Raw genomic sequence first — 26,928 nt, 5'->3', positions numbered from 1 at the left:
AAGGGAAACAGTTTAATTAGCAGAAATCTGTTTAACATCAAGTCGTAATGATACACTTATTTCATAATGTTACAGTCTTTCTCTGAATTCCAAATACTTAAATCTACTTGAATTTGAACCATTATAAAAATTAATGGGTGCTATAAGGATAAAAAAATGCCAAGTAAAAGATGTTGTTGGGTTTTTATTTTTACCACATCCAAAATTGATTGCTCCTATCAACTCGAGGTATGTATGAATCCGTCCAATACAATTAACATCCCCACAGTTCTTCAGGCCAGGACGTACTGAGGTCTTATTTAAGTATTTCGGTTTGCATATTTCCCTAATTAAGAGATGGAAGTACAATTATTTTGGATGAACAGAAACATTTAAAAAGGGATTTCTGGGGAAAACTTTTAATATATGAAATATCTTAAATTTTTACCTTTGCTTAATGCCTAATTGTGTACAAATAAATACCCAAGTGTCCTTTTGTTCACAAGTTAAATATCTTTAAATGATGCAACAACTTACAAGTACCTGTAAGTGTGACTGTGTTACAAATATTCTCCCCCCAATACCAAGCCCCATAGATCCCAGGTATCCCCCAACCTTGAAATTATCAGCTTATTTTGTACAGAACCAGATTCCCATCTACATCCGTGAATAAAAGAGCACTTTGGGAACTAAGATTTAGTACTAAGACAGTCCCCTAATTTTCCTGCTTTATGGTACTAGTCTCATGCTGCTAGGCAACTGTTCTAACACTGAGATTTACTTTCCGTCCTAAGGCTTTCCCAGCTTTGTCAATGCTGTTAATTATTAACTCTCTCAAAAAGTTTTAAATATTGTATATTCCCTTTTAATTGTAAGCACTTAGTGTCAAAGGAAAACAGATGTAAGTATTCTACGGATTTTCAAAGGGATTAAAAACTACCAATGAAGTTAAAGATTCATATAATAATCATATATTTGCTTAATGTACTATGCTAGAAAACATAATATAAAATTTAACAGGAACAGACAACTTTACAATAGTAGAAATCAATTACTGATTATGCCTGCTGCATTGTTAGGTACACATGCTCAGCCTTCATAATTCTAAGGGAAAGGTTTTACCAATCCCATCTTGGACGGGAGCAAACAAGCTGGCCAGAATAATCACAACACCTACTTACTTGAGGAAGTGATAAGATCAAGATGCAGTGACTCAGGTGCTAAGTGCCAGCACAGACACTACCTGGTCACACTTCATTCTCTAAGTGCTTGTACCCCATGTCCCAGACACTTCTCTAAGAATAAGGGTTTGAGATGAACAATACAAAGTTCCTACTTTCAAAGATCTTAAATTTCAATAATTACTATCAATACACAAAGGAATAATATATATTACATTACTAAATAACAGCGCTCCAAAGGAAAAGAAGCCTAAGAGGATGGATACAGGGCAACAAGCAGGCACAGACGATGTTAGCAAGGGTGCTTAGGGAAGGACTCCCTAAACAGATAAAATTTAAGTCTGTATTTCTATGAAGTACATAGAATATGAAAATAATTGTGACAGAGAATATTGTAACATCTACAGAAAAGCTGAATTCCAGTGTTCAATGAAAGAAAAACAAACTATATGAATATGACATGAAAATACGGAAGAATGCAGCTAATCAAAAATGACAGGACCTGAAAACTGGCTTAGTCTACACCTGTCTTCTCTAACCAAAAGGCTCTGCAAGAAACTCAACAGCCTTGCCCATAGCTTAGACAGTAAATGTTTCTGTTCACCAACGACATTCAGTCTTCTTCCTGTAACACTTGAAATGCCTAAGATATAAAACAGGCAGAAATGTCTTCACGCTGCCTGTATTCCTGAGGGATCAGGGTAGAGGACAACTGACAAAACTGTGGCCTTTTCAGGGGCAGTAAGTGCAAGACAAAAATAAATACAGGCTGCTAGAAGAGGGAGGGCACGACCAGAAACCTCCCCTTCCCTGAGCAGACCTAAGGAGTCAAAGGCAGCACTGTATGCGCTGCAGGAAAGGAAGAAACGGCTGGAGCTACAGCTTTTAAAGACCGCATCAACCCTAGTGCGACCTGGAACCATGCTCTCATCCTCTGTGAACCTCATTTTGCCATCTGTAAAAACTGCCAAGAAAATTAAAGACAGTTTAAATACAAAGCATGGCATGTGGTAGAATAATGGTGTTAACAGCTGGTTACACCTTAATAAAACTTACCCTAAACAAAATCAATCACATCTGCTCTCATGGAAAAGAAAGGATGAGTAGGTCTCTTGATTTTCAGACTTTCTCTTTCCCTTGTTTAAGTATTACCTCTGTTCTGTTTTGTACTTTATGCTTTTCTCTTTAAAAATATTTCTTTTGCTTTTACACTTTTCTATAAGATCATTTAAACAGTGATATCAAATAGGTTTGTGTACTCCTAGGAAACTACTGCCAAATAATATACACCACCTGTGTAACATTCTACTAACTTAACATTCAAAATTCAATGTGACAAATAAAATTTGTTTGAAATAACATTAAGTATGTACAAGTCATGACATTTCTGAGGTAGAAACTATTTTGAGGGCCTTCAATTTTGGCTATCTATCCTTTAATTTCCAAAACCCAAACCACGTATGAATAGAGATCTATTGAATGAGCATTTAAAAACTGTCAGCGAGGCAATGTGGAGTGACAGAACGAGTGAGCGGGACGGATACCTTTCCCGGGTCAGTGGCTGGTAGAAAGATCAAAGGCAGGTACCCTAAACCTATCTGAGAACTGTGCTAATCCATTTCCAGCACCGAAGATGCCACCGCCCACTTCCCAGGCCTGCTGTGAAGACTCATGAGAAGACACACCGCAGCTTTCTGTAAACCACAAAGCACTACGTAAATGTCAACTGTGTCTCTTAAGGACTCCTTGCTCTCATGACATCCTTAGCCAGAAGATGGCTCTTTAGCACGTTCATCAGCGCAAGAACATTTTTTTCATCAGTGCAAAAGCACTTTGTTTAGAATATGGCTCTCTTTAAAAGCCACGTAAGTTAACATAATGTAAGTGAAAGAAGAGCTATTTAATAAGGTCAGTGTTAATCTTCAGTAGCATTTCTACGTTCTAGCAGAAAGTCATTGCAACAGGATAGGATAACCCTTAATAGAAGAGAAAATAAGGACAACACAGAATCCCCACCCAAAGAATTGGGAAGCGCTCTAAAACATTAATATCAACTCTGGGTGCCTAAAGGAGACTTGATAAGCTACAATTAACAAGTGTAGGTACTTTCAGTGTATTTAGGTTAATAAGGACTGAGGTCTTTTGGTTTAATATATTTCAACATATCAAGTTTTTAGAACATGTGCAATGTAATTCTTACCACTGATCCAAAATGTAGTTTCTAATTTTCAAATAGCGTTCTGGTGTTTTAGTTTGGCGCCCCTCAAAAAACTCAGGAATTGCTTGCTTTTCTTCTTCTTGAATGACATTTCTATCGATTTCCACTTCTTGCTCTGGTGGCTTAAGCTCTTCTACCTCATGGCTGTCCTCCACCTGCTGACTCTCACAGGACTCTGGAGAGGGTGAGGGCTTGGCTTCGCCTGTTACTTCTTCCCCATCTTGCACATCGTAGCCTTGAGCCAGTCTGTTGTTCTTCTCACTTAATTCGACTGAGTTTTCGCTATTACTGGTCTGTCTTGTAGCCCACGATGTAATTTCTGAGCTTGAAAAGGCTTCTGCTTCACTTGGCTTCACATTCTGAAGATACTCCCGGGAAGATTTAGCTAAGGGGCCTTCTGAGCATATGAATTCTCCATGGTTGGCTTCACAAATTTTACTATTAGGAATGTCTAAAGTAATATGGCTGCCAGAATTCTTTTCTGGTGTCTGAGAAGTCAGCTCATCCAGTTCGTCTGTGATGTCTACGTCTTCATCATCAGATAATTTTTCAATTTTTACAGCATTCAAGTTAGGATCGGCACGCCCCCGCAAGCAGGATGCTGCCCGCACCTTCGTCCTCTCGTCTTTAGATTTCCCCTGGAGATCACTGCTGCTCCTCTGAGCTGGTGTCTCTTTCTCCACACCCCACTTTACCTTATTAAGAATCAAAATAGCATCCACAGAATATTAAGATTTGAAGTTTAATCACCTTACACAAAAAAATTAGGTAACATTTTTTTTTCAACTAAGTGTATGTTAACAGCCATCGTATCTTCACTTGCTTTTTAAAAATCTTATACTTTTATCTAGTGAGAAGAGCCATTCTGAAGCTGTGGAGCTTCACGAAGGATTTTACACTTTCACTAACGAATGCATTTTTGTGCACCTATCACCACCAAAAAGGAAACCTCCTTGACAAAGTAAGAACATGAAGAACAATCTTTTTTTTTGTTTGTTTTGGTGTTTTAAGACAAGGTTTCTCTGTAAAGCCCTGCTGTCCAGGAACTCAATCCAGGCTGGCCTCAAACTCAGAACTCAGAGAACTCAAAAGATCTGCCTGCCTTTGGCTCCTGAGTGTTGGGATTGAAAGTGTATGCCACCACTGCCTAGCAGCAATTGGCAGTTAATTTTATATCCTCTTTCATACCGCATGTCCATCACCTGCACTCGGTCTGGTCTCATCCGTAGTGGTTGGCCTTTCTTGTGTTCTTTTCTATTATACTTCATCCATGCATACGATTTCTGACAAGATCTTACACATGAGAGAGAACACATTTTTTTGGTGTTTCTGAGCTAGCGTGATTTTGTTTAATATTATATGTCTATCATCTTCCTATGAATTTTGTAATTTCACTTATCTTTAAACCTGGATAGTATTCTCTCTCTCACAGTATATTCTCTCTCTCTCTCTCCACACACACACACACACACACACACACACACACACACACACACACACGCGAAGGCAAAATGCCCATACATATAAAATAAAAATAAAATATCCTAATTTAAAATATATATACACAGCTAAATACAGAACAAATTATTTGAAAAATTAAGAACTAGATCATGACTACTTCTTTCTGAAAAAGCTTATTAGATTTTCAGACAGTTCTTGATAATAAAAACTCTTCTGTTTTTAGACAGATTTCGTAACCATGTTAGGTAGCATTTATATCCCCTAAACTCTAAAAATTTCCACAAGTTTCTTCTACAACACAAATATTTCTAAAATAATGTGCATTTCCCAGAGGAAATGCTGGGCTGCTTCACATTTCCGCTTAGGAACAGTATTTGCTTTGAAGACTGTATGATCAGCTTCTGTTAAATCTCCTGTTTAAGGTCTGCATCCATTCGACAGCAGCCTCAGAACATAAAGAGGGGCCGGAGCCCTGCACCGAGCACCATCAGCTACTAGTGTGTGGAGCTTCACTCTGAGTCACCCCTCGTGAGCTGCAGATAGCACACAGCTGCTCCAAAGTGTTTTTAAAAATAAAAAAAAAAAATCAAGCAAGCAAACAAGCAAACCACTGAGCCAGAGAGAGAGGACTTGTGGGTAAGCAAGTTTGACAATGTGAGTTCAATCTCCAATGCCCACATGAAGGAAGAACTTATTCCCACAATGTCCTCTGACCTCCACACTCTTGCCACAGTACACATAAAATAAGCAATTTTTTCAAGAGCCAAAACGCTTACATAAGTATAAACTACATGAGCTATAGAAAGCCCTAACAATAAGACTGCTTAGCTGGAGCTGATGATGCATGCCTACACCCTCAGCATTCAGGATGACTGTCATACTGTTCTAGGCCAGCTGCGGCTATATAGTAAGATCCCGTCTCAAAAACAACAACAAAAAACAAACACCCCAAAAAACCAAAACCAAAACAATCCAGACTATACTTACTGCCTGTATTGAGTATTTGTGCTTCCTAACTTTATCCCAAATGCTATTCTCATTCAGGATATCTGCACCCCGCTTACCTGATTTTTAAAGTACTGTCTGGCGTAAGTCTTCACTTGTAAAACTGTGCGACTCTGAACTAGTGTTGCAATTTTGGTCCACCTTCGGCCAAATTTAGCCTGTTATCAAAATGGAAACAATTTGCTTTGGAGTACCTTATTTAGCAATATTTCAAACAGTTACCACAAAATGAAACCCAATCTATTAGACTATGCCCTTAAAAATCAAAGCCCATATTTTTTTGACTCTAGAACTCTGAAAACTAAACAAAATGACTTATAATAGCCCAGAAGGGAGGTAGGAGACATTTAACTTTTTCTTGAAGAATCAACTGGACACATTTCACATTAATTGCACTTTAAACTCAGACTTTATATTCTACAATACCTTTTAAGTATCCTAGAGCAAACACTCTTTACTGGGTAGGTATACAGTGAAATGAGGGTACACAAGCAATGACTTTCATGGTTCAATGACATATGAAGCAGACCCACACCAATGCTCCCTTCTGTGGCCAAAGACTGTGCCACACCGATGTGGGATTCCCCTCTGTATGCTGTGAATATCATTGGGCAATAAAGAAACTGTCTTGGCTTGTGATAGGGCAAAAGAGTAGAGCTAGGTGGGGAAAACTAAACTGAGTGCTGGGAGAAAGAAGGCGGAGTCAGAAAGACGCCACGTAGCCACTGCCAGAAACAGATGAGCCAGAACCTTGCAGGTAAGCCACAGCTACTTGGTGATACACAGATTAATAGAAATGGGTTAAATTAAGATGTAAGAGCTAGCCAGTAAGAAACTAGAGCTAATAGGCCAAGCAGTGATTTAACTGATATAGTTTCTGAGTAATTATTTCGGGGCTGAGCAGCCAGGAACAAACAGGCGGCCTCTTACAATACCACACCCTGGGCATTCCCGTGGAGATTTCATGTCCAAAAGAGAAAATACACAATTCTAGATATACGATGGATATTTAGACACCAAGTTTAAACCTTAATTAGCATGAAAATCTTCACAACACAAGATGATATTCCTACAGTAGATCAACAGCACACCACCTACTTTTTTAGAATTCTTAAAGCCATGAAAAAATGAAACAAACGAACAAAAACAAAAAAAAATAAAATGTAACCCAGAAAAACCTCCCAGACTCAGATCTACAGACCAAGTAGTCATACCTTTAAAGTAAATACTTCAAAGTCATACTTTAAAGTAAAATATCTTTAAAGATCTGACCCAAATGATAAAGCTTCACTTACATGCTATTTCTGTCATTCACATAGGTGATACATTAAAACTCAAAGTACTTCTGGGAAAATTTAAGAGTAACACCTAGCTAGTATTAACTCAGTGAAGAAACAATTCTTTTTTCTGTAGAGTGAAGGTCAATGATTTGTTACCATGAAATTCATTTAGAGACAGTAGGGACCTGGATAAATTGAGATCTTTTGGAATGACAGGGTTTGAACACTAAGAAAATGAAAGGTGCCACTAGCAAGAGGAGCACAGAAATATCCACCAGTTTCAAAGTGCAGTGAAGATATAGCCCCCTACTAAAGAAACAGACGGAATAAAACCTTCCCTCTCCCTCCCAAGCCTGAGAGAAACTCTATCAATGGATAAAAGTGGGCAACACAGTAAAACAATGGCCCAATAAACCAGAGCATTTTCTGTTTAAAATACCTTACTGTGTACAAATTTCTATGCACCTATATAAGTAAATTCTCATCTGCTTATATATGAACCAAATGACCCTAGAAGCATATACAAAGAAGAGCTAATCGATTACCTCAGAAACAAGAATGAGGTTTATTACCCATTAACTTTAGGTAAGTGTGAGTTCTGAACACACAAATGGGTCCCCATAACCATCACTAATGACAACAATAAGAACAAAAGCAGAATCTTAAGTTCACAAACCACTTTCAAACATGAGTATATGCATATTTAGTCTTTGATAAGATGAAAATATTGAATCATTAAAGCAAAAATTAATTTTTGTTAATTTAATTTTCATACAACAGGAAAAAAGTAAACATAATTACCATCAGTATAGAAAAAAACAAGAAAAAAGACCTCCAGATAGTTTATGCATTTATATTCAAACAACCTAATACATAGCTCTCATGCTACTGACTAGAAAAAATAAACATATTTTACTTCTCATGATTTGTATGTTAATAATTCAATTTTATTCAAATGTTCTATGAATATTATACACTACCTATAAAATGTATATATAATCTCAAAATTAAATTTAGTATAATTCTAAGTTACATGTACCCTAGAAAATATACAACCTACTTTTGATTGTTTAAAAATTAATGGTCATTTTATTAAACATTTCTCCATGTTATATTTTCAGTATTTGAATCACATACATGTATTTAATACTTCAGAACTTCTAAGAGATTTCAGTGAAAACAGTCATACAAAAGGTATATATATATGTACTGAAAAATCTGGATTATGTACAATGCTAGATAGTTGAATAAAAAATAAAGAATTAAGCTTATGTCCTATTCAAAGTTGTGGGGTTTTTTGCTTCTAGAATAATTTTACTGTAAGTTAAAACTTTCTCTACTTACCAGTCCTTGTTCAAATAGTTCTTTTTCTTCTATTGTCCACTTGACTGAACAACTGGCTGGTTTTGTAGGAGAATGTACCCTGAAGGTAAAAAAAAAATCTGAAATGAAACATTCCATATGTATGCAGTTAAAGGTTATAGACCAGTAGTTCTCAACTTTCCTAATGCTGTGACCCCTTAATGCAGTTCCTCATGATGTGCTGACCCCAACCATAAAATTATTTTCACTGCTACTTCATAACAGTAATTCTGCTACTGTTATGAATCCTAACAGTATGTGTGTTTCCTGATGGTGGTAGTGACCCCTGTGAAAGGGTTGTTGAAACCTCCAATGGGCTGCAGCCGGTTGAGAGCCACTGGTATAGACAGTCACCAGGCTAAAACAAAGACTGCTAGTCTACTGAAAAGGGGGGAGGGGAAGGAGGCAGCTGCTGCAGCTGGTACCTGGGCAATAAGGTTTACCTGTTCCTTATCTCTACCAGAATGAAAGAGCATGATGGGAAACAAACAAACACCCACACAGCCCCACATAATATAACCCTTGGGTCTGAGTGAGGACAACACTACAGACAGCAAAGGAAGTCTCTCTGGTACAAGGAGACCGCCTCAGACTGAAAACAAAGAGCAGCCATTAATATAATCCCAAAGCCTAAGAATTTAAATCATAAAACTATGGCATCACATTTATTGCTTTTAAATTGTGTATCACAAGAAATAAAGTAGACTAAGGAAACTCTCTAGTTTCATCAAGCACCCAGTCTTCCCACAGACTTCACTTTGTATAGCAAAACAGAGAAGCCAAAGCCTGCTCATGCTCAAACCTGAGTTTATAAATGCTAAATAATGACCATTCTTTTCCAATTAAAAAGAAAGGATATTTGTAAAATCTTTAATTTTTCTAGAATTTTTTTGAGACAGGGTGCTGCTGTATACTCCTGGTTGGCCTAGAACTCACTACCTAGAGCAAGCTGGTCTTGAACTTGTGGAAATCCTGATTCTGCCTTCCAACCACTGGGATTACAGGCATGCACCACTATGCCCAGCCCAATTTTGGTAGGTAAATTTTAGAAGCCACAGATCCAAATGAAATTGTACATAATGATTTTTGAACTATCAAACAGAAAAGAAATATAATTAATCCATATATATATTCACTTTGTGATAAACTGCCGACAGAAAGACACCTCTGGTCTCCGGGGGCACTTGCACTCACGCGTGCGCATGTGTACACATACACACAGAAACACAAGTGAGCACACATAATTTTAAAAGTAAAAAGGATTTTTATTTTTTAAAAAAAAGGTTTTTAAAATAAAAATAGGTACATACGTGAGTTTTGCTGTTTTCTGCAGACTGCACATGAAAAAAGAAAACAGAAAGCTTGTGAAGAAGTTCCTAAATCTGTAATTCAAAACTTTTTAATAGTAACATAACTGACTTTACCTGTTGGTGTGCTTTTTATCATCTTCCTTTTGATTAATCCAGAATTTTCCTGGGAGTGATTTATTAGACAAATAATACCTATGTAGACTTTAAGGAAAATTAAGCAATATTAAAGTCATATAATTCTTATGTACTATCAAGTAGGCTGACTGGTGAAGACATTTAAATCTAATCTTCTTTTCTAAAATATAAATAGTAAAATAGATGAATTTTTTTGTAGGGTAATTTGGGAACCACTGTTTTCATAGTTTTAAAAGTCACAGCAAAGAGTTCAGGATCTTCTCTACACTAATATAAAGAAATACCCTTCAGCATTGCTGGGACTAGCCTTCTACAGAACTGTTCCCTAAGACTGAACTTTAACAAATATCAACCACACGTCACACGTTAGGCTACGTACTGGAGACAAATATATACACATAATAGAGGTTCTCTTATCCTCTAAAATATATGTAGTGTCTAAGAGCTTATGTTAACTCTTACTCTACTTGCTTTTACATCTGGAAGGGAAAAGTGACTACTTGAGTGTTCAATAACCTGGAATTGCAGTGTTCAGTATGGTGGCCACTAGGCAGAAGATGCACTCAAGCCTCTGGAACACAACTAGCGTTAACTGAGATGCAGCGCTAAAATAAAATGTACTGTGAATTCCAAAGACTTAGCATGAAACACTAATGATGTTTTCATTTGGGGCTAGAGACATGGTTCAATTAATGCTTGCTATACAATCGTTAAGAATCTAATTATGATCCAAGTAAAAAGCTAGGTGCAGTGGTTTTGTGCACATATAACCCCAGCACTAGGGGGCAGACACAGGTGGATCCCTAGAGCTTTTGACTAGCTAGCCAGTCAAATCAGTGAGCTTCTAGGTCATAGGAATCCTTGCCTTGAAAAATCATTTGAAGAGGGAATAAAAGAAAGACCTCAAGTCAACCTCTGGACTCTACACACATGTATATAATATCACACACACAAAAAAACAATGTATTCATATAAGCTGAGAGTTTAAGTATGTTGTAAAAAGTTATGATATAAAAATTCATTTATTTTATTTTAAATGAGGCTACTATGAAATTGGAGATTAAATGTGCCTCTCATTAAAAAAAAATAGTCTAGGCAATATTTGGGAAGAGTTACAGGGTAAGGGGCTAACCAATGGCAATTAAAGATATAATTCTTAAATTAACAGAAGCAGTTGGGAATAAAATAACAGAAGTTCTGGATTAAATAGTGGACAGAGAGGGCTAGAGGGACGGTTCAACAATTAAAGAGCACTAACTGCTCTTCCAGAAGACCTAAGTTAGAGTCCAGCATCCCCATGGCAGCTCTCAACTGTCTGTAACTCCAGTTCCAGAAGATCTGACAACCTTATGGTCTCTACAGGCACCAGGAACACAAGAGGTTCACAGACATACATGCAAACAAAAATACACACGTAAATAATGATAATAATAACAACAGTAGTGGACAGATGTCCATAAAAAGCATATGAAAAAGTTTTTAAAAAGCCACTATTTGTTAGTAATCTTTAAAATCAGAAATTACTGATTTACTGAAATTATTGATATCCTCTCATTTGACATAAAAAACTTAGTCTCGAAGTTAAACTGAAACCAATCAGAATAATCAGTCAGTGGCTAAGTCACAGAGAAGGACCTAACCCCCCCAAGGGAGGTAGGCAGAAATTAATTTATTTTGTTTCTCATTTAAAATTCCTCTCATATAACATCTGTAAACTGCAGAGTATAATGTGAAAAGGTCCACATGTTCTAAATGTATGCCTTGTACAGGTAAGAATTTCTGAGTTTTAGCTTTTATAACTTTGAAAATGGAAGCTTGGAATTAGAGCTCTGACTTAAATATTTACCATTTCTATGCAGTATGTACACTCTGCATGCTGGCATGGCTGACAAAAACATTGTGTCAGTCTCGGATGCAGCTGTAAAAGATGCTACATTGTGACATAAAATTACACAATCGAATTGCTAAACAGTCATCTAGCAATTACAGTGTCCTCTTCTATAATGTTTGCACTGATTCAATTTTTAACCCTGAAACCTTTACTCTTCTCATAATCGATGAAGGATACTCTTCTTCCAACAGCATTTTCTCAATGACAGCTCTGTTCTCCTCACTGATGGTGCTATCCAGAGTCCAAGGCTATTTAAAACAATGAAGAGAATATTTCATTACCTAAACAGCTATCTTACTTCGTTGAGTGAAATACATGACATAAACAATACCAGCTACAACTCACTAATAAGCACACAGGCACACTTTGATTTTCACAATCACCCCGAGGCAGTACAAACAGTTCACGGATGCATCTGCAGCACTGGAGGCATTTTGAGTGGAAGAGAGGAAACCTCACACTAAAGCCTGCTGGATTCCAAGGCTCACGCCCCTTTAACTGGAAGCAGTAATAATGGCTGCTATATACAAAAGAACTCTTAGGCTTCAGGCATTTTGTGGACTACTTAACCTGTTTCCAAAACTCAATTCTGTTTTTCCTCAGTCATACCCTAAGTAAATGATTATACTCATTTCAAGTCTCAAGGTTACAAAATTTCGACTCCTATCTCTTCTTTAAACTCCAGACTGTTCTAGTCACTATCCCACACGAGACCGTTTGAATGTCTAACTGGCTTTTCAAATGAAACATATTCAAAACAGAATTCAGTGTCACCTGTCTCCACCTGCCTTTCCAACTTTGCCAAGAGCACTGTTAACCACTTAAACAGCCAGGAATCACTATGGATTCTTTAGTTTCTCTTCCATCTCCATACGCATTATTCTGCCAGACAGCTCTACCTTTAAAATCTAATTCAAATTGGTTCAATTTCACCTCTGCTGGAACACACAGGACCAAGCCACTATCTAAAACCTTGCTTGGATTATTGCAAATGGTTCCTAGCCAGTCCCTCTGTTTCGGCTCTTGTTTCCCCCACTCTTCTTCACCCAAAGCATATTTGACAAAAAAAGAATCCAGTAGTGTGTACTGAAAACTATAGAAATACTTCAATGACGTCGCAGTTAGACAAAACTGACACCCATGAGCATAAGCCAGCGCTCCCACACTCGCTACTCCTTCTGCTGGGCATGCCAGTTTTGTGACTCTCCGTTTGTCCGGTCACTTTCCCCACTACAGTCCAACTTAAATGTCACCGTCCCAGCGTTCTTTATTGACTTTTCCTCAAGTATCCCCCATTCTACTAACGTCAGTCAACACTGCTTATTTCTTTCATAATCTACAAATGGGTTGTCTGCCTATTTACTGCCAGGATCCTGTTTTGTCTATAGATTCCATGAGAGCAAAGTCACATCTACCTTGAAGAGCTTTGGCCTGCCCTACTGTCTAGCATGGCGAGTATGCAGTTGCTGCTAACTGAAGCCGTGACCCTGTGGTTATGCCCATCTCTCCCCTGCAGAAACCAACGCTGACAAGTATGAGGCATGTGATAAAGATTTATACCTAATCAATTTGATCTGAACATATTTCTCAAGAGATCGGTTTTTCCATAGTTGAAAAAAAAAGGGTTTTCGATTTTTAAAGGAAGTGTTTCCATATACTTCCTATGGGATTGTGGAGAATTAGGACTCAGGAAAGGAAAAGGGGCACTCTGGGCAATAAGTGCGGTGTCGAGTCACCCGACTTAGCATACTTACAAGACAGCCATTCTCCCTTCCCCATGTTGAATCAAGATAGTGATCTTGAAAGACTGATGCTGTGTTTTCATCATTTCTGTAATAAATATAAAAATCAATAGAAGAGTGATATTACATCCATTTACAACTATAACTCACACAGGATAGGGGCTGGCCAATTCCTGATGCTAAGCAAACACCTTCCCCTCCTTACCAAAGACTGAACACTACAACAGTACCTGCTCTACCTTGTAAACCTGGGAGGGGAAGCTATAATGCAAGCACAAGAGTCACTACGCGCTGAGGCCAAGAGACAAGTGTACACACGCACGCAACTCTACAGCTACATCTGTTACAACTATCAAAACCACAACCTGACCACCCTCAAAATGAAAACAAACAAAACTAGATGTAAGAACTAAAATAAAAAGTACTGAAGGAAGTTAGTAACAATTTAATTTAAAAGTAATTTGATTTAGAGGATTTCTGTATCCACGAGAGATCAAAGTTTGACTGATTCTGTCATTTTTTTCACTGAAATAAGTACAATATGTGTTTCACTTGCAAGAAGACGGAACAATCGGGTTTGGAGGGTCTCAAGGTATGACGTAATCAACTTCAAACGCACAACAGGCAATCATTAAATTTATGTTTCCTAGTGAAATTATTGACTTTTTCCTGATCTAACTTAGTGATAAGACACTCTATGAACTGAAAGCAAATTCTCTCAACTACTGACACAAACAGCTCTAAACCCAGGTCAACTGTGATTCCAAAGAGACTAATAAAGGCTTCTATGGCTGTGTCGGTTTGCACAACTAAGTTTGCCAAGAGTGCAAGAGATGGGCCTATGATTTCCAATTCACTGCAGAAATCTTTTCATATAGTATACTACAGTGAGGATTAGCCACATTCACACGCTGATGTATGCATCTGAATGCCTATCTGAATCTCCTTTACATGGTTCAGCTTAAAATAATCTTTCTTCTCACATCTGCCAGGCTTCATTTTCCTCTTTGCCCCTGAAACTCCAATCTCTCTAGTGGTCCAAATGATCCAATTCAACCTGCCCCTTTCTGTCATTGTTTCCACTCTCTGTTCTAAGGGCCCATTGGTTTCACTCCTCGAGACCCTTACTGGGTCAGTGCATGAGAATAAAACTGGCAAGCCAACCAATCATCTTCCTTCACCCTTGCCCATTTACCTCTATCAAACACACACATAAGGTTTGCTATCTGTTCCACCCAACAAGAATGAATAACTTTATGACAGCAGGGATTTCCTTTTCACATTGCTATATATGCTCAGGGAATGACATACAGAATATAATCAGCAACTGAATGAATAAGTAAACAAGGCAGTTGGGTGGGTAATGGACCAGAGGATCTGTAACAGTTAAGGAATAAATACTTTACCACAAAACTATTCAGGCATGGTGATAGATAGTTAATTGTAATTCCAGAATTTAGGAGGTAGAGGAAGGAGGATTAGGAGTCTAATACATAGCAAGGCCAGCCTGAGCTTTACAAGAACCTGTCTCAAACAAAACAAAATGACATAATAAAACAAACAACAACAAAAAACTTTACTTTAAAACAACTGGAAATTGAAGGTAATAATCAGATTTGGATGTGAAAAAGATTTATCTTTAGAGGGGAGAAGGGACTAAGAAAAACAGTGGTAGAGGAAATAATTATAAAAATACTAGAGAAACACAGCACTAACTTGTATCTTCAGAAAAAGCAGTATGAGCAAGAAGTGTCATTTGAGAGAATCCTTACTACCAATGGGCCTTTAAAACTTGACCAAATGAGGGAGTAGAAAAATACGGCAAAAGGAAAAGGGAGGGAGTACAGGTCCGAACCCTGGGACTGGCTGAATGCTGCTGTCATGTACGCAACAGGGACAGCTAGGATGGGTCTGGAAGGGGGAGCTGCTGAGGTACCGCAAGTGAGAGTGACAAGAGTCCTGATCTGGAGCTCACAGGGAGGTGGGTCAATGAAAGACTGGGGAAGGCAAATATCGGTGGAACTTAAAGAACTGTATCAGAATGGCAGGGCAGCAAAACAACCTCACAGAAATTAAGTCAGGAGAGATGCCAGCCTTGGAGACATCACTAGGTATGGCAGCGAGTACAAGACTTACAAAAACACCTTTCACCAACAAGGTCTTTAAAAGCATACAGAAAAGGAAGATGAGAAGAAAGAATAGTTGAAGGAAAACCAGAATGCAGTGTTCCATTTTTGCACCTAGCTTTCAGCATGTGCTTAAAAGTAGTATGCTTCAAATTAATCCTCAAGAGTGCCTTAAACGCTACTGTTCTCTGTAACAGCACACTTCAAGGACACCAGTCATGCTCAATTCAAGATGATTCTAACTCCAGCATGACAGGGCACCATTCCACAGGTAATAGCATCAAGGGCACTCCTTAAGCAGAGGCTGGCATCAGGAACCTTCATAATCCTGCTTGCATGATCAATGAGGGAAAATAAACAAAAAAGGAAGAACATAACTGTTCCTAGGTAGGGTGGAGGAGAAAGTCTACTGTAGACAAAAGGGAGAGTATGGGCAGAGGCAGGGACATCTGCGAGAGTCCAGAGTGGACATGACCCCGAGTAGAGCCATGGAAGGAGAAGAAGGGGAGAAGGGAGATGAGCCACTGACCAAGAGGGGTGGCCTGGACCAAGAGACTGACCAAGAAGAGTTAAGGCTAGACCAAAAGGGCCAGTTGACCAAAATGGCTGGATTACATAGGGAAAGGTATTTGGGGGTCAGGGAAGTCCAGGCCCAGGGCTGGAGAAATTTAGGGTATAGCACAGGGTATGCCAGCCATGCCCATACCCTGTAACAGGTAATGACTTAGGGATGCTGGGAGGATCTATGTTAAAGGGGCACCTCAGCCATTTGTCCTGGGTTTGAGTCCTAACACATAAGGTTAACATTACAAATGCCACCAATAGACCCTTGCCAAGAAAACGGTACGAGAAAAAGGGAGACAAAAGAAACACAACCAGAATAGTTAAGATAAACCTATGTAAAAAGGCATAGAGCCAACGCTTTTAGGCTCTATGAACCAGAGACGAATTCACTCCTCCGTGAATTTCAAACAACTGTCCCTGCCCACTTAGCTCACTGTCTTAGAAAAGTTAAAAACCACAAACTCACAAGCACTTGTTTAAGACTGAATGATTACACCAGCATGGAAGAACTGTTGTTATCTCAGGCTCCCCGAAAGAGCTCCAGAGAAAAATAATCATATGAACTTAACTACCCCTCACGTTATTATCATGCTTTAAGAGTTCACAGAACATGTGTAAATGCTCCTTATTTTTGGGAACTCACAGGGAAAGCTGGTACTCTATACAATCGAGCAGCTCTCCAGTCAGATGGATTATACCAGAATGCCACTATATAGGCCAAAACCAGACCAAAATTAGTAAAAGCATATAGTTCAAAAGAGTTCGAACAAAGTTGCTGACAAGTTACGAAAATTGTAATTGGCTGCATTTACAACTCAGGTCTTCTGGCTTCTACCTCCCATTCTGGTTCCCGTTACTTAAAAGGAGGGATAATCCTTACTTTTAAAGCAAGGTGTCAAAGCAGGTTCAGTTTAAAACCACAATGCCCGTCCTGCAGGCACCGGTGTTTAACAACATCCCTCACTGGATCTTCACTATATTATCTCTAAGACAGTAAGAAACTCTGTAGGGCATCTTAAGTATGCTAAAGCATCCTTCTCAATTATTTCATCGATGCTCAAACAGTATGATTGCCACGAGATTCTTGGTTTTCAAGCAAGCGAGCAGAGGCTCAAATGCCTTGACCCGGGTCACAGTGACAGTAAACAGGAAGAGCGACTGCAGAAGGAAAACAAGAATTGTCCAACTATAAAATCTGGACTCCCTTGAAAACTGCCTTTCCGCAAGTTTTCACAACTTTCTCTGCGAAGAAGAAATCAAACGACTTGACCAAGGTCGCTTGTTGACGCAGAACTAAGTGCCTATGAAGTCAGGTCCTGTGGACCAGACGCCCGTGTTCAAGCCGCTGTGAGGGGCCCGAGACAAAGTGAATGCAGGAAGGAATCCGAACTGGAACGCGTCCACTGCATTCCGGGAAGCAGCTAAAAACAGTCGGGTCGGGGCGCTCAGTCCACGCCCCGATCCGCAGACCCAGCCGACTTCCGGTCAGGAGTAGCCAGACGCCGTCCACGCAGACCCTGCGATCGCAACGTCCGGCCCTCGCCTAGCACCGCCCGGCCCGCAGGACCCCGCTCAGCGCCTCACCCCGGCTGTGCAGCCGCCTGCACATCTCCTTCCACATCCACATCTGCCTCCTCCGCCTCCATGACTGCACCTGACCCGGCCGTACTCACGAGATCCCGCGAGATGCAGCGAGCCGGGGGCGGGGCCCTTAGTGTTGCGCGCGCCGCTGGGGAGGCGGGGCTTCCGGGGAAAAGAGGCTGGCAGGGGAGACCCAAGAGATTTGCTGTGAAATCCTCGGCCACCCTCACACCCTTCTACGCTGTGTGCGTCCAGTTCCCAGGACACTGGGGTGTCTCACTTCTCTCACGTGTTACATGGGATTACTCTCGGCAGGTCTCTTTCCATTCGGACTAGAGACCTTGTTTGGTGAACTGTGCGTGTGACAGCCATTGCCTCTGGTTCTGTCTGTTTACACACACACACACACATTCGGGCTAGAAACCCTGCTTTGTGAACTGTGCGTGTGTCTCTGGTTCTGTCTGTTTACACAGACAAAGACAGACAGACAGACAGACTGGTTCTGTCTACACAAAGACAGGCAGACACACACAAACACACACACACACACACACACACACACACACACACACCACATGCTTACCCATATGCTCTTGCCCACCACAGTGAATTCTTAGAATGACCCAGTGGAATAGGTGCAGGTTTCATGGATTTTTGTGTCACGGATAAGGAAACAGGCTCAGAACGTTGATATGATAGTCCAAGCATAGCTCTAGGGAGACTGGCTTTTTAAAAATCTGCCCTAAGTGCTTACTATATAAAAATCATTGCTGGGAATCTGTGAATCAAAGAACTTAACGGTTTTCCAAGAAATTAGATCCCACCTCTATGCATTTCTCTGCCTTAGAATCTGTCTTTCATATAGTTAATACTTTCTGGCTTAGTCTTCTCCCCTTCTGAAGTGTGACTTCCTTAAGGACAAAGTCTTTCTGGTGGCCCTCACACTGTCAGCATTCAGCCTGGTGTCTCACACATAGTAGGAGCTCAGGAAATGTTGAAGGAACTGGTAAAGTAGACCTATTTCACAGCTCCGTTTGAGAGCGTGCTAGCAAGAGATAGAGAAGGAAATGTGTAAACTGAGTGCCCAGTTCTCAGGAGCGGAACAGTGTTTAACCTCAGGACAACCTGCAGCTATATTTTTTTTTTGGAGTTTTGTTTTGTTTCTTTGCTTGTTATCAAAGGATTTATCCAGTAATCAATGCTAATGGCTCACCTTACACAGAATAGGCATTTAGGGATGTCTTTTGAATTTAATTTGAGAAATTCAAAGTAAAGATACTAGTCTCTAACTCAAGTTAAAAAGAACCAAAAAAAAAAAAAAATTAGAAGAACCACTGCAGAGCCTGCTACTCGGGCCAGGCCAGTAATGGTGCCTGTTTCCACCACACAGTGGGAGGGGCTGAGGAAGCCTTGACTGTATGTGTATCGAGTGATTAAAATTCCAGATGAATGTGTATTGCTATGTGTACAGCCATATCAAGTATCCAGTGCCTCAGACCCATGGGGCAGCCATTCCAGTAGGGGTCAGGCTCAGAATGGCAAAGCCTTTCTGTGGTTCAAGTATGAATGTTTATAAGCAATTGACCACAGTGTGCAAAAACTAGCAACTGCAGCTTCTTCCTCCTGGTGTTTACAGCCTGAGACTTTGTCTCTGCAGAGAGCTCCTAGTGACTAGCTTACTCCTCCTGGGCTGTACATAATAATTGTGCTGAGGTTCTGTACCGTGGATTCTGTACTGTGGGTGTGGCTGGTGCCACTCTATCAGAGTGCGCTCAGCCCACCTGACCCCAGCTTTTTTGTGTATATGTCTGTTATTTCTTTAGTTCCTGTGATGAAGGAATGAAGCTAGGACCACACACACTTGCAAGATAGCAGCAGAGACTAGAGATCCTCAAATTTCATTGGGTAGACAATATGAAAGATGTGGCCTAGGCCGTAAAGCACAGTAGCTGTGGGCAGATAGGCCATTGCTTTGACACTGCCCAGCAGACAAACACAAAACCTGAAAGGATACACTGTTTCCAGGTAGCTTAACTGCATTATCTCTTTCAAGCACTGTGTAGAATTAAAAGAATAAAAAGTATTTAGCCAATAGCAAGGTAAAGTTACAATGTCTGCATCCGATAGCTAGACATTCAAGGAAGCAAGAAAATAAAGCCATAGAAAGGAAACTGTGATCTATTGGAATCCTTTTGGTTCCAACACAGATGTTAGAGTTGCTATGTTTAGGCCATTTCCATGGGAGAGTTTCTATGCTAGAACTGACATGTGAGAGTCCCTAAGCTAAAACACTAAACAGTGATTATAATTCTGCTCTCTGTGTTTAAAAGTTAATAGAGATATGGGAAGCTGCTGGGAGCTGCAGACCCTCAGACCCTGAACTTTCTATGACCCCTTGCCTGATGGAATAAACTACTTGTTTTTCTATGCTAGTAGCTGCTCTGAGCATGGGCCCCTCATGAGTTCCTGATAACAAGGAAGTAGTTTCTGGTGGGCTTGCAGTAGAAAAATCCTGAGAGCTAGGGTATGGCCACTAGTTAAGGAGAGCCCTATATAAGTTGCCTTGGAACATAATAAAATTGGCATTCTTGCCTCAAGAGTGACCATGTCTCTGTGTGTTCTTTACTGCCAGACCCTTGCCCAACCATGGTTCCAGGTGGTGCAAGCATCACAGGAAATATAAAAAGAATGACACTGAATCTTTCTTTGTAAATGGAAGTTTTATTTTCAGAGATGAAGAACACACTTGGTAGTACTAATGAAAGAGTGGATATTCCTGAAGAAAGAATCAGTGAACCTGATATAACAAAATAAGTCATCCAAGTGAAATGCACAGAATGACAGAAATTGGTAGATAAAAGTGGCAAAGAATCACTGAGTTATTCAATGAGAACTTTGAGCACCCCACTATATCTGTAATTTGAATCCCTGGAAAACAGGCCAGTAAAACATTTAAGAAAATAATGCCTAAAGATGTTTCCTATTTTGAGGAAAATAATAAATCAATAGATTCAAGGAACTCCACAAACAAGTGATATTGTGCTATCATGAAGGTGAGTTATTCCAAACCAGCAGACAAAGACTTTCCTTTGACAGTAAATTTCGTTTTGAGAAAAATGGAATCCAGAAAGTTGCAAAACAATACATCTAAAGTATAAGGAGGAAAACAATTAGTCCACTTAAAGCTCTCTTTATTATAAACAAACCTTCTAAAAATGATAACTTGACTTTGTTTTTGTTTGTTTTGAGACAGGGCTTGTTATGTAGCTGAGATTTGCCACGAGCTCAAGATTCTCTTGCCTTCATCACCAGAGTGCTGGAATTAGAGGCAAACACTGCTGTCCCCAACAAAAATTTTAGAAGACATACAAAGTATGAGAGATCAAAAATTATTGAACAACATCCCTCAAGAAGAAGGGAGCATATATACATGCTTGTACCTTTGTGTCAGCATAAATGTATGCAGTTTATAGTGAACAAAGCTGAATGTCAAATATTTTTCTCTATCATTTTATACCTTTTTTGATACAGAATCTCTCATTAAACCTGGAGCTCACCCATTCAGCAAGACTAGTCGGCCAGCAAGTTCCTGTCTCTGTTTCTCCAAGCAAGGCTCATTCCACAAAACTCCACTTCTCCCCTTAGGATTTGAACTCAGGTCCTCATATTGAGTATCTGTACTGCCTGAGTCATCTCTCTAGCTCCATATGCAAAAAATTTCCTTCATATTTAAATCTAAGATTATTAACTGTTAAAATATAGGTCATGCATGGTAGTATGTTCCTGTCAATTTTCAGTGTTCTAGAAGAGGAGGTGGGAGAATCAAGGCCAGCCTGGGCTAATAATAGAAGTGATGGTGGTGGTGGTGGTGGTGGTGGTGGTGACGTTGACAACAACAAATGAAGTCTGAGATTCATAAAATATATGACATCAATGAATAAAATCTAGTAAGAATGTTATCAACTGGACCACATCTGGAATCACCTAAAACCTAAGCAGTTGCCCATGTCTGTGAGGGGTTTTCTTGACTGGATTATCTGAAGTAGAAAGACCTCTCCTACATCTGGGCCGCACCTTTTGGGTGCAGTCCACATAAAAGGACATGGAAGAATTTTGCATGCAAATGAATCAACTAGACAACACCATCCTGAGTGAGATAACCCACCCAGACCCAAAAAGATGAATATGGTATATACTCACTCATAAGTGGATACTAGTCATAAACAAAGGATATTGAGCCTATAGTTCATGATCCTAGAGAAGCTAAGTAACAAGGTGAGTTCTAAGAAAAACATATAGACTCACCTGGAAAGTCAAAATAGACAAGATCACCTGACAAAATTGGGAATATAGGGGTGGGGGAGAAGAGAGGGTGAAAGGGGAAAAAGAGGGAAAAGAGGAGAGGTGAGGAGAACTTGAGGGAATGGGATAGTTGAGATGGAGAAAGGACAAAGATGAGAGCAAGATGATAGGGGAGTTCAGCCAATCACATTCTGTTTTTGGGGCGTGCCGCCCTCAGGCTAAACCCTGCCTATAAACCTAGCAAGCGCACTCGGCTAGCTCTCTCTTTCGCCTGGCTCCTGTGCCTGGACGGATCGTTTGAATTCTGGTGTAAGCTGTTGTAAGTCTTACTTCTGTTTATTAAAGCCTTCCCCCCCCCCACATGGCGCAGGCCTGAGCGCACACCATACCTGGGGTCTAGCCAGCTCCTAGCCGTATTCGTGGGGCCGCGCAACTAACTTCCTTGGCTTTTGCTACCCCTATTGGGCACTGTCTTCCCCCAGCACTCGATCTGTGAATTTAACCTCTGGATTTGAGAGTATATATTTTAGAATTTGCTTTTCGGGTTGGCGCCATTGCCACGTGGATTCAGGTGTGCCCCCGCCGCTTACTGGCAGGCAAGGGTCATTACAGGTAAGATTTTTCTTTTCAGTTGAAAACAAATAAATAAATACATTTTCTTTTGATTGAACATGTCAGAAAAGATTACTATCCAAAAGTTCAATGGCCTTTTTAATTGAGACATGGAGGATATCCTCCATGAGGTTTCTGATATTCCTCTTACTTGGTTATTTCTGGGACTTGTCGCTTTTCTGGTGTTTGGATATTTTATAAGAACGATGCAGTCCTTCAAGATTGAATCAGCAATGCTGAGGGCAGAGATTAAAACCTTAAGGACAATTCAGACTGACACCAACCTCCTCAAAAAAGAATTTGGAGTTTTCAAAGAGGAGACTAGGTTAGAGTTTGGAGTTCTCAAAGAGGGGACAACCAAAATGACTCGTAACCTCCAGTCCGTGACTGTAAGTGCTGAAACATTAGCTGAGAGGATTAAAACCATTGAATGTGAAAATTGGACTTTATCAAAAGGGTATGATAGATTAATTGACAGGATTTCCATACAAGAAGGCACAGTACATGCTATGAGGATTATGTCCAAGGAGGATATGGTATCTCTAATGGACAAACTCCACGCCTTAGAATTATCAATGAAGGCAATAAGTGTCCAGGGAGGAAATGGTGTCTCTGACGGACAAGCTCCATGCCTTTGAATCGTTAATGAAGGCTTTGGAGCATAATACTGGACAGGAGATTCAGGACTTACGGAAGGCAATGGTGAGCAGATTTAATAAGATTGAGGAAATCATAGATTCTGATGAACAAAAGGTAGAAAGGCAACATTTACCTCTGAAAACTCTGAGTTTACACAGAGTTATACCTGCCTTTCCAGTAATAACATCAGAAAAGATAACTGGCTCCAAAAACCCTAAGGTCATTAAAGAACATACATGAGAGCCTATACGTATGAATGATCTAAAAGAATTTAAACAAGCAATTGTGAATTATGAACTACATTCATCCTTTGTTAGAGAGATGTTAAAATCCTGGGCTCTCAGCAGCAGGGCCACCCCTTAAGATTGGAACCAACTCACGTCAGCTGTCCTTGAGAACGGACCTTTATGGCATTTCAAATGCCTATTCAAGCAAGAGGCCAGACTTTTACAACAACAAGAATCAGCGAAAGGAATTGAGGTTTCTCTAGATCAAATTCTAGGGAAAGGACTTTACTCTGATCCTCAGGAACAAGCTCTTTATGATGAAAACATTTCATCCATATGTGCCACAGCAGCTCTAAGGGCCTGGGACAGGGTTCAAGACTCAGGTCAGAGAGTAGAACCATATATCAGGGTAAAACAGGGTCAGAGAGAACCCTTTAGTGACTTTTTACAAAGACTAACTAAGGCTGTACAAATAGGGATACCTGATCCAGAAGCAAGAAATATAGTAATTGAGTCTTTGGCTTATGAGAATGCCAATGTAGAATGCAAAAGGATCCTGGGGCCTTTAAAGATCAGATCAGTGCCTTTGGATGAATGGTTTTTACATACAATGAATGTTGATAACATTTGATTATGGCAATGAAACATGGGCGCAAGAAGCAATTTCCAAAGGTAAAAGGAGACATCAGATTACAAAATGCTTTCATTGTGGCAAAATGGGACACATGAAAAGGGACTGCAGACAATGGAATTCCAGGAATAATGCCTCTTCTAGGAATAACAGGAATAGGAGGACTCAGCCTTCGGGTTTATGTAGGAGATGTGGAAAGGGCAGGCATTGGACGAATGAGTGTAGGTCAACAAGAGATAAACAGGGCAACCCGTTGCCATCGGAAAACTCAATAGGGGGCGTCTCGAAGGCCCCCATGGCAAATGTGGTCCAGTCATTTCCGATCACTGCAGAGAACATGCCTCTTCAGGGAAATTAGAATGCTCCATGCCTGCTGTTAAAAGCAATAACGGCCTGAAGGATGAGTTAAATGTGGTGAATGAATCAAGAAATCTAAGAGGACAAAGTAAATGTACATTCTGGCAGACTTCTATAAATGAACAAAGAGCACAGCTAAGAGTGTGTGTAAATGGCAAATTTATTACTGGCTTACTGGACAAAGGTGCGGATGTAAGTATCATTACTCCAGAATCTTGGCATCCGCATTGGCCTCTTCAGGAGGTAGATATTCAGTTCCTCGGAATTGGAACTCTATCTTGAGTAAGACAAAGCATGAGATGGGTCAATTGTATAGGTCCAGATGGACAAATAGGAAAACTAAGGCCATATGTAGCCAATATTGCAGTGAATTTATGGGGCCGTGACCTATTGTAGCAATGGAATACCCAAATTAACATTCCTGCTGCTTCTAGAGCCTATATTCCTGAGGAAAATATTACAATATATTACAGATGGCAGAAACCAGCCATTAGAACTATACAAGAACACAACACAATTGATGGCCCTTCAGAGGTACCAACAGCCATGCCTCTAAAATGGTTGACTGAGAAACCAATATGGACCAAACAATGGCCTTTAGCTGAGGAAAAGTTACAGGCTTTAGAACATCTGGTACAAGAGCAATTAGATGCTCGACATAGAGAAGAATCTACCAACCCTTGGAATTCTCCTGTATTTGTTGTTAAGAAAAAATCTGGTAGATGGAGAATGGTGACAGATCTTAGAGCTATCAACAAGGTTATTCAACCAATGGGCCCTCTGCAATCTGGAATTCCTCTGCCCTCCCTGTTACCAAAGGGATGTCCTCTTATAGTTATTGATCTGAAAGATTGTTTCTTCACTATACCATTACAAGAAAAAGATAGAGAAAAGTTTGCCTTCACAGTGCCTACCTATAATAACTCTCAGCCTGCAAGGAGGTACCAGTGGACCATCCTCCCACAGGGAATGTTGAACTCTCCCACCCTGTGCCAATATTTTATAAGCCAACCATTAAAAATTATAAGCAAACAATTTCCTAAGTCCATAATATTCCATTATATGGATGTTATCCTGATCTCTGATTAAAACAAAGATACCTTAGAAAGGCTGTTTGAAGAAGTAAAAATAGTGTTACCTAAATGGGGATTGCAAATTGCTCCTGAAAAAATTCAGAGGGGAGATTCTGTTAACTATTTAGGTCATAAAATAGGTTTACAAAGAATTAAGACACAAAAGGCACAAATCAGAAGAGACCGGTTATGAACTCTTAATGACTTTCAAAGAGTATTAGGAGACATCTCCGGCCTACGACCGGCTGTTGGGATAACACCTGATCTAATAATTCATTTAAACAAAACCTTGGATGGTGATAAAGACTTAAACAGTCCCAGAGAATTAACAGCTGAAGCAGAAAAATAACTGACAATGGTTGAAGAAAAATTACAGGAGGCTCATGTGGACAGGGTAAACCCAAAGCTTAGTTGTATTCTCGTTATATTACCTTCCAGAATTTCTCCTACAGGAATCTTGATGCAAAGAGACGATATTATCTTGGAATAGATCTTTTTGCCACACAAACCAAGTAAAAAATTAAAAACTTATGTGGAAAAAGTCTCTGAATTGATTATAAAAGAAAAATTGAGACTTCGTCAATTTGCAGGTATAGATCCAGCAGAAATTGTAGTGCCTTTCACTGCTGATGAGGTTAAAAAAAAAGTTGTGGGAAGACAATGAACCATGGCAAAGAGCTTGTGCTAATTTTTTGGGAGATATCAATAACAATTACCCAAAAAGCAAGAGACTTAATTTTATAATGAGAACTTCTTGGATCCTTCCTCGAATTGTCCGTGATGCTCCAATAACCAGAGCCTGTACATTTTATACTGATGCTAATAAATCAGGGAAAGCAGGTTACAAATCAGAAGAATTGAGTAAAGTGGAACAAAGTCCTTATGATTCTGTTCAGAAGGCAGAATTATATGCCATTTTTATGGTGCTTAGGGATTTTAAAGAACCTCTTAATATAATTACTGATTCACAATATGCAGAAAGAGTTATCTTGCCTATTGAAACTGCTGAATTTATACCTGATGATACAGAATTGACCTCATTGTTTATCCAGGTACAAGACATGATTAGGAACAGGCTTTGCCCTATGTATATAACACACATCCAATCCCATATGGGTCTGCCAGGTCCTCTAGCACAAGGTAATGCAGATATTGATTAATTATTAATTGGTAGTGTGCTGCAGGCGTCGAATTTCATAAAAAACATCATGTCAATAGCAAAGGCTTGAAAAAAGAGTTTTCTATTACATGA

General features: G+C 39.7%; 1 protein-coding gene across 3 annotated transcripts in view; it reads right to left on the bottom strand.

The window, feature by feature from the left end:
- Mysm1 (Myb like, SWIRM and MPN domains 1) overlaps nucleotides 1-17,956 on the bottom strand; it is a 39,666-nt gene extending 21,710 nt beyond the window's left edge. For all 3 annotated transcript variants that reach the window (XM_048453084.3, XM_048453085.3, XM_087904860.1), the window contains exons 1-9: nucleotides 17,839-17,956; nucleotides 13,577-13,652; nucleotides 12,000-12,070; nucleotides 9,911-9,988; nucleotides 9,797-9,820; nucleotides 8,469-8,547; nucleotides 5,904-6,002; nucleotides 3,361-4,073; nucleotides 195-325 (exon numbers count right to left, since the gene is read on the bottom strand). In XM_048453084.3, the coding sequence (XP_048309041.3) occupies nucleotides 195-325; nucleotides 3,361-4,073; nucleotides 5,904-6,002; nucleotides 8,469-8,547; nucleotides 9,797-9,820; nucleotides 9,911-9,988; nucleotides 12,000-12,070; nucleotides 13,577-13,652; nucleotides 17,839-17,900 (1,333 nt within the window). In that variant the 5' untranslated portion in view covers nucleotides 17,901-17,956. The remainder of the gene's footprint in view (nucleotides 1-194; nucleotides 326-3,360; nucleotides 4,074-5,903; nucleotides 6,003-8,468; nucleotides 8,548-9,796; nucleotides 9,821-9,910; nucleotides 9,989-11,999; nucleotides 12,071-13,576; nucleotides 13,653-17,838) is intronic.
- Nucleotides 17,957-26,928: the final 8,972 nt, after the last annotated feature.

The sequence above is a fragment of the Myodes glareolus genome, chromosome 3, assembly GCF_982192425.1.
Source record: "Myodes glareolus chromosome 3, mMyoGla1.1, whole genome shotgun sequence".
NCBI classification, from domain to species: domain Eukaryota; kingdom Metazoa; phylum Chordata; class Mammalia; order Rodentia; family Cricetidae; genus Myodes; species Myodes glareolus.
This window is presented reverse-complemented; position numbering and strand designations above follow the sequence as displayed.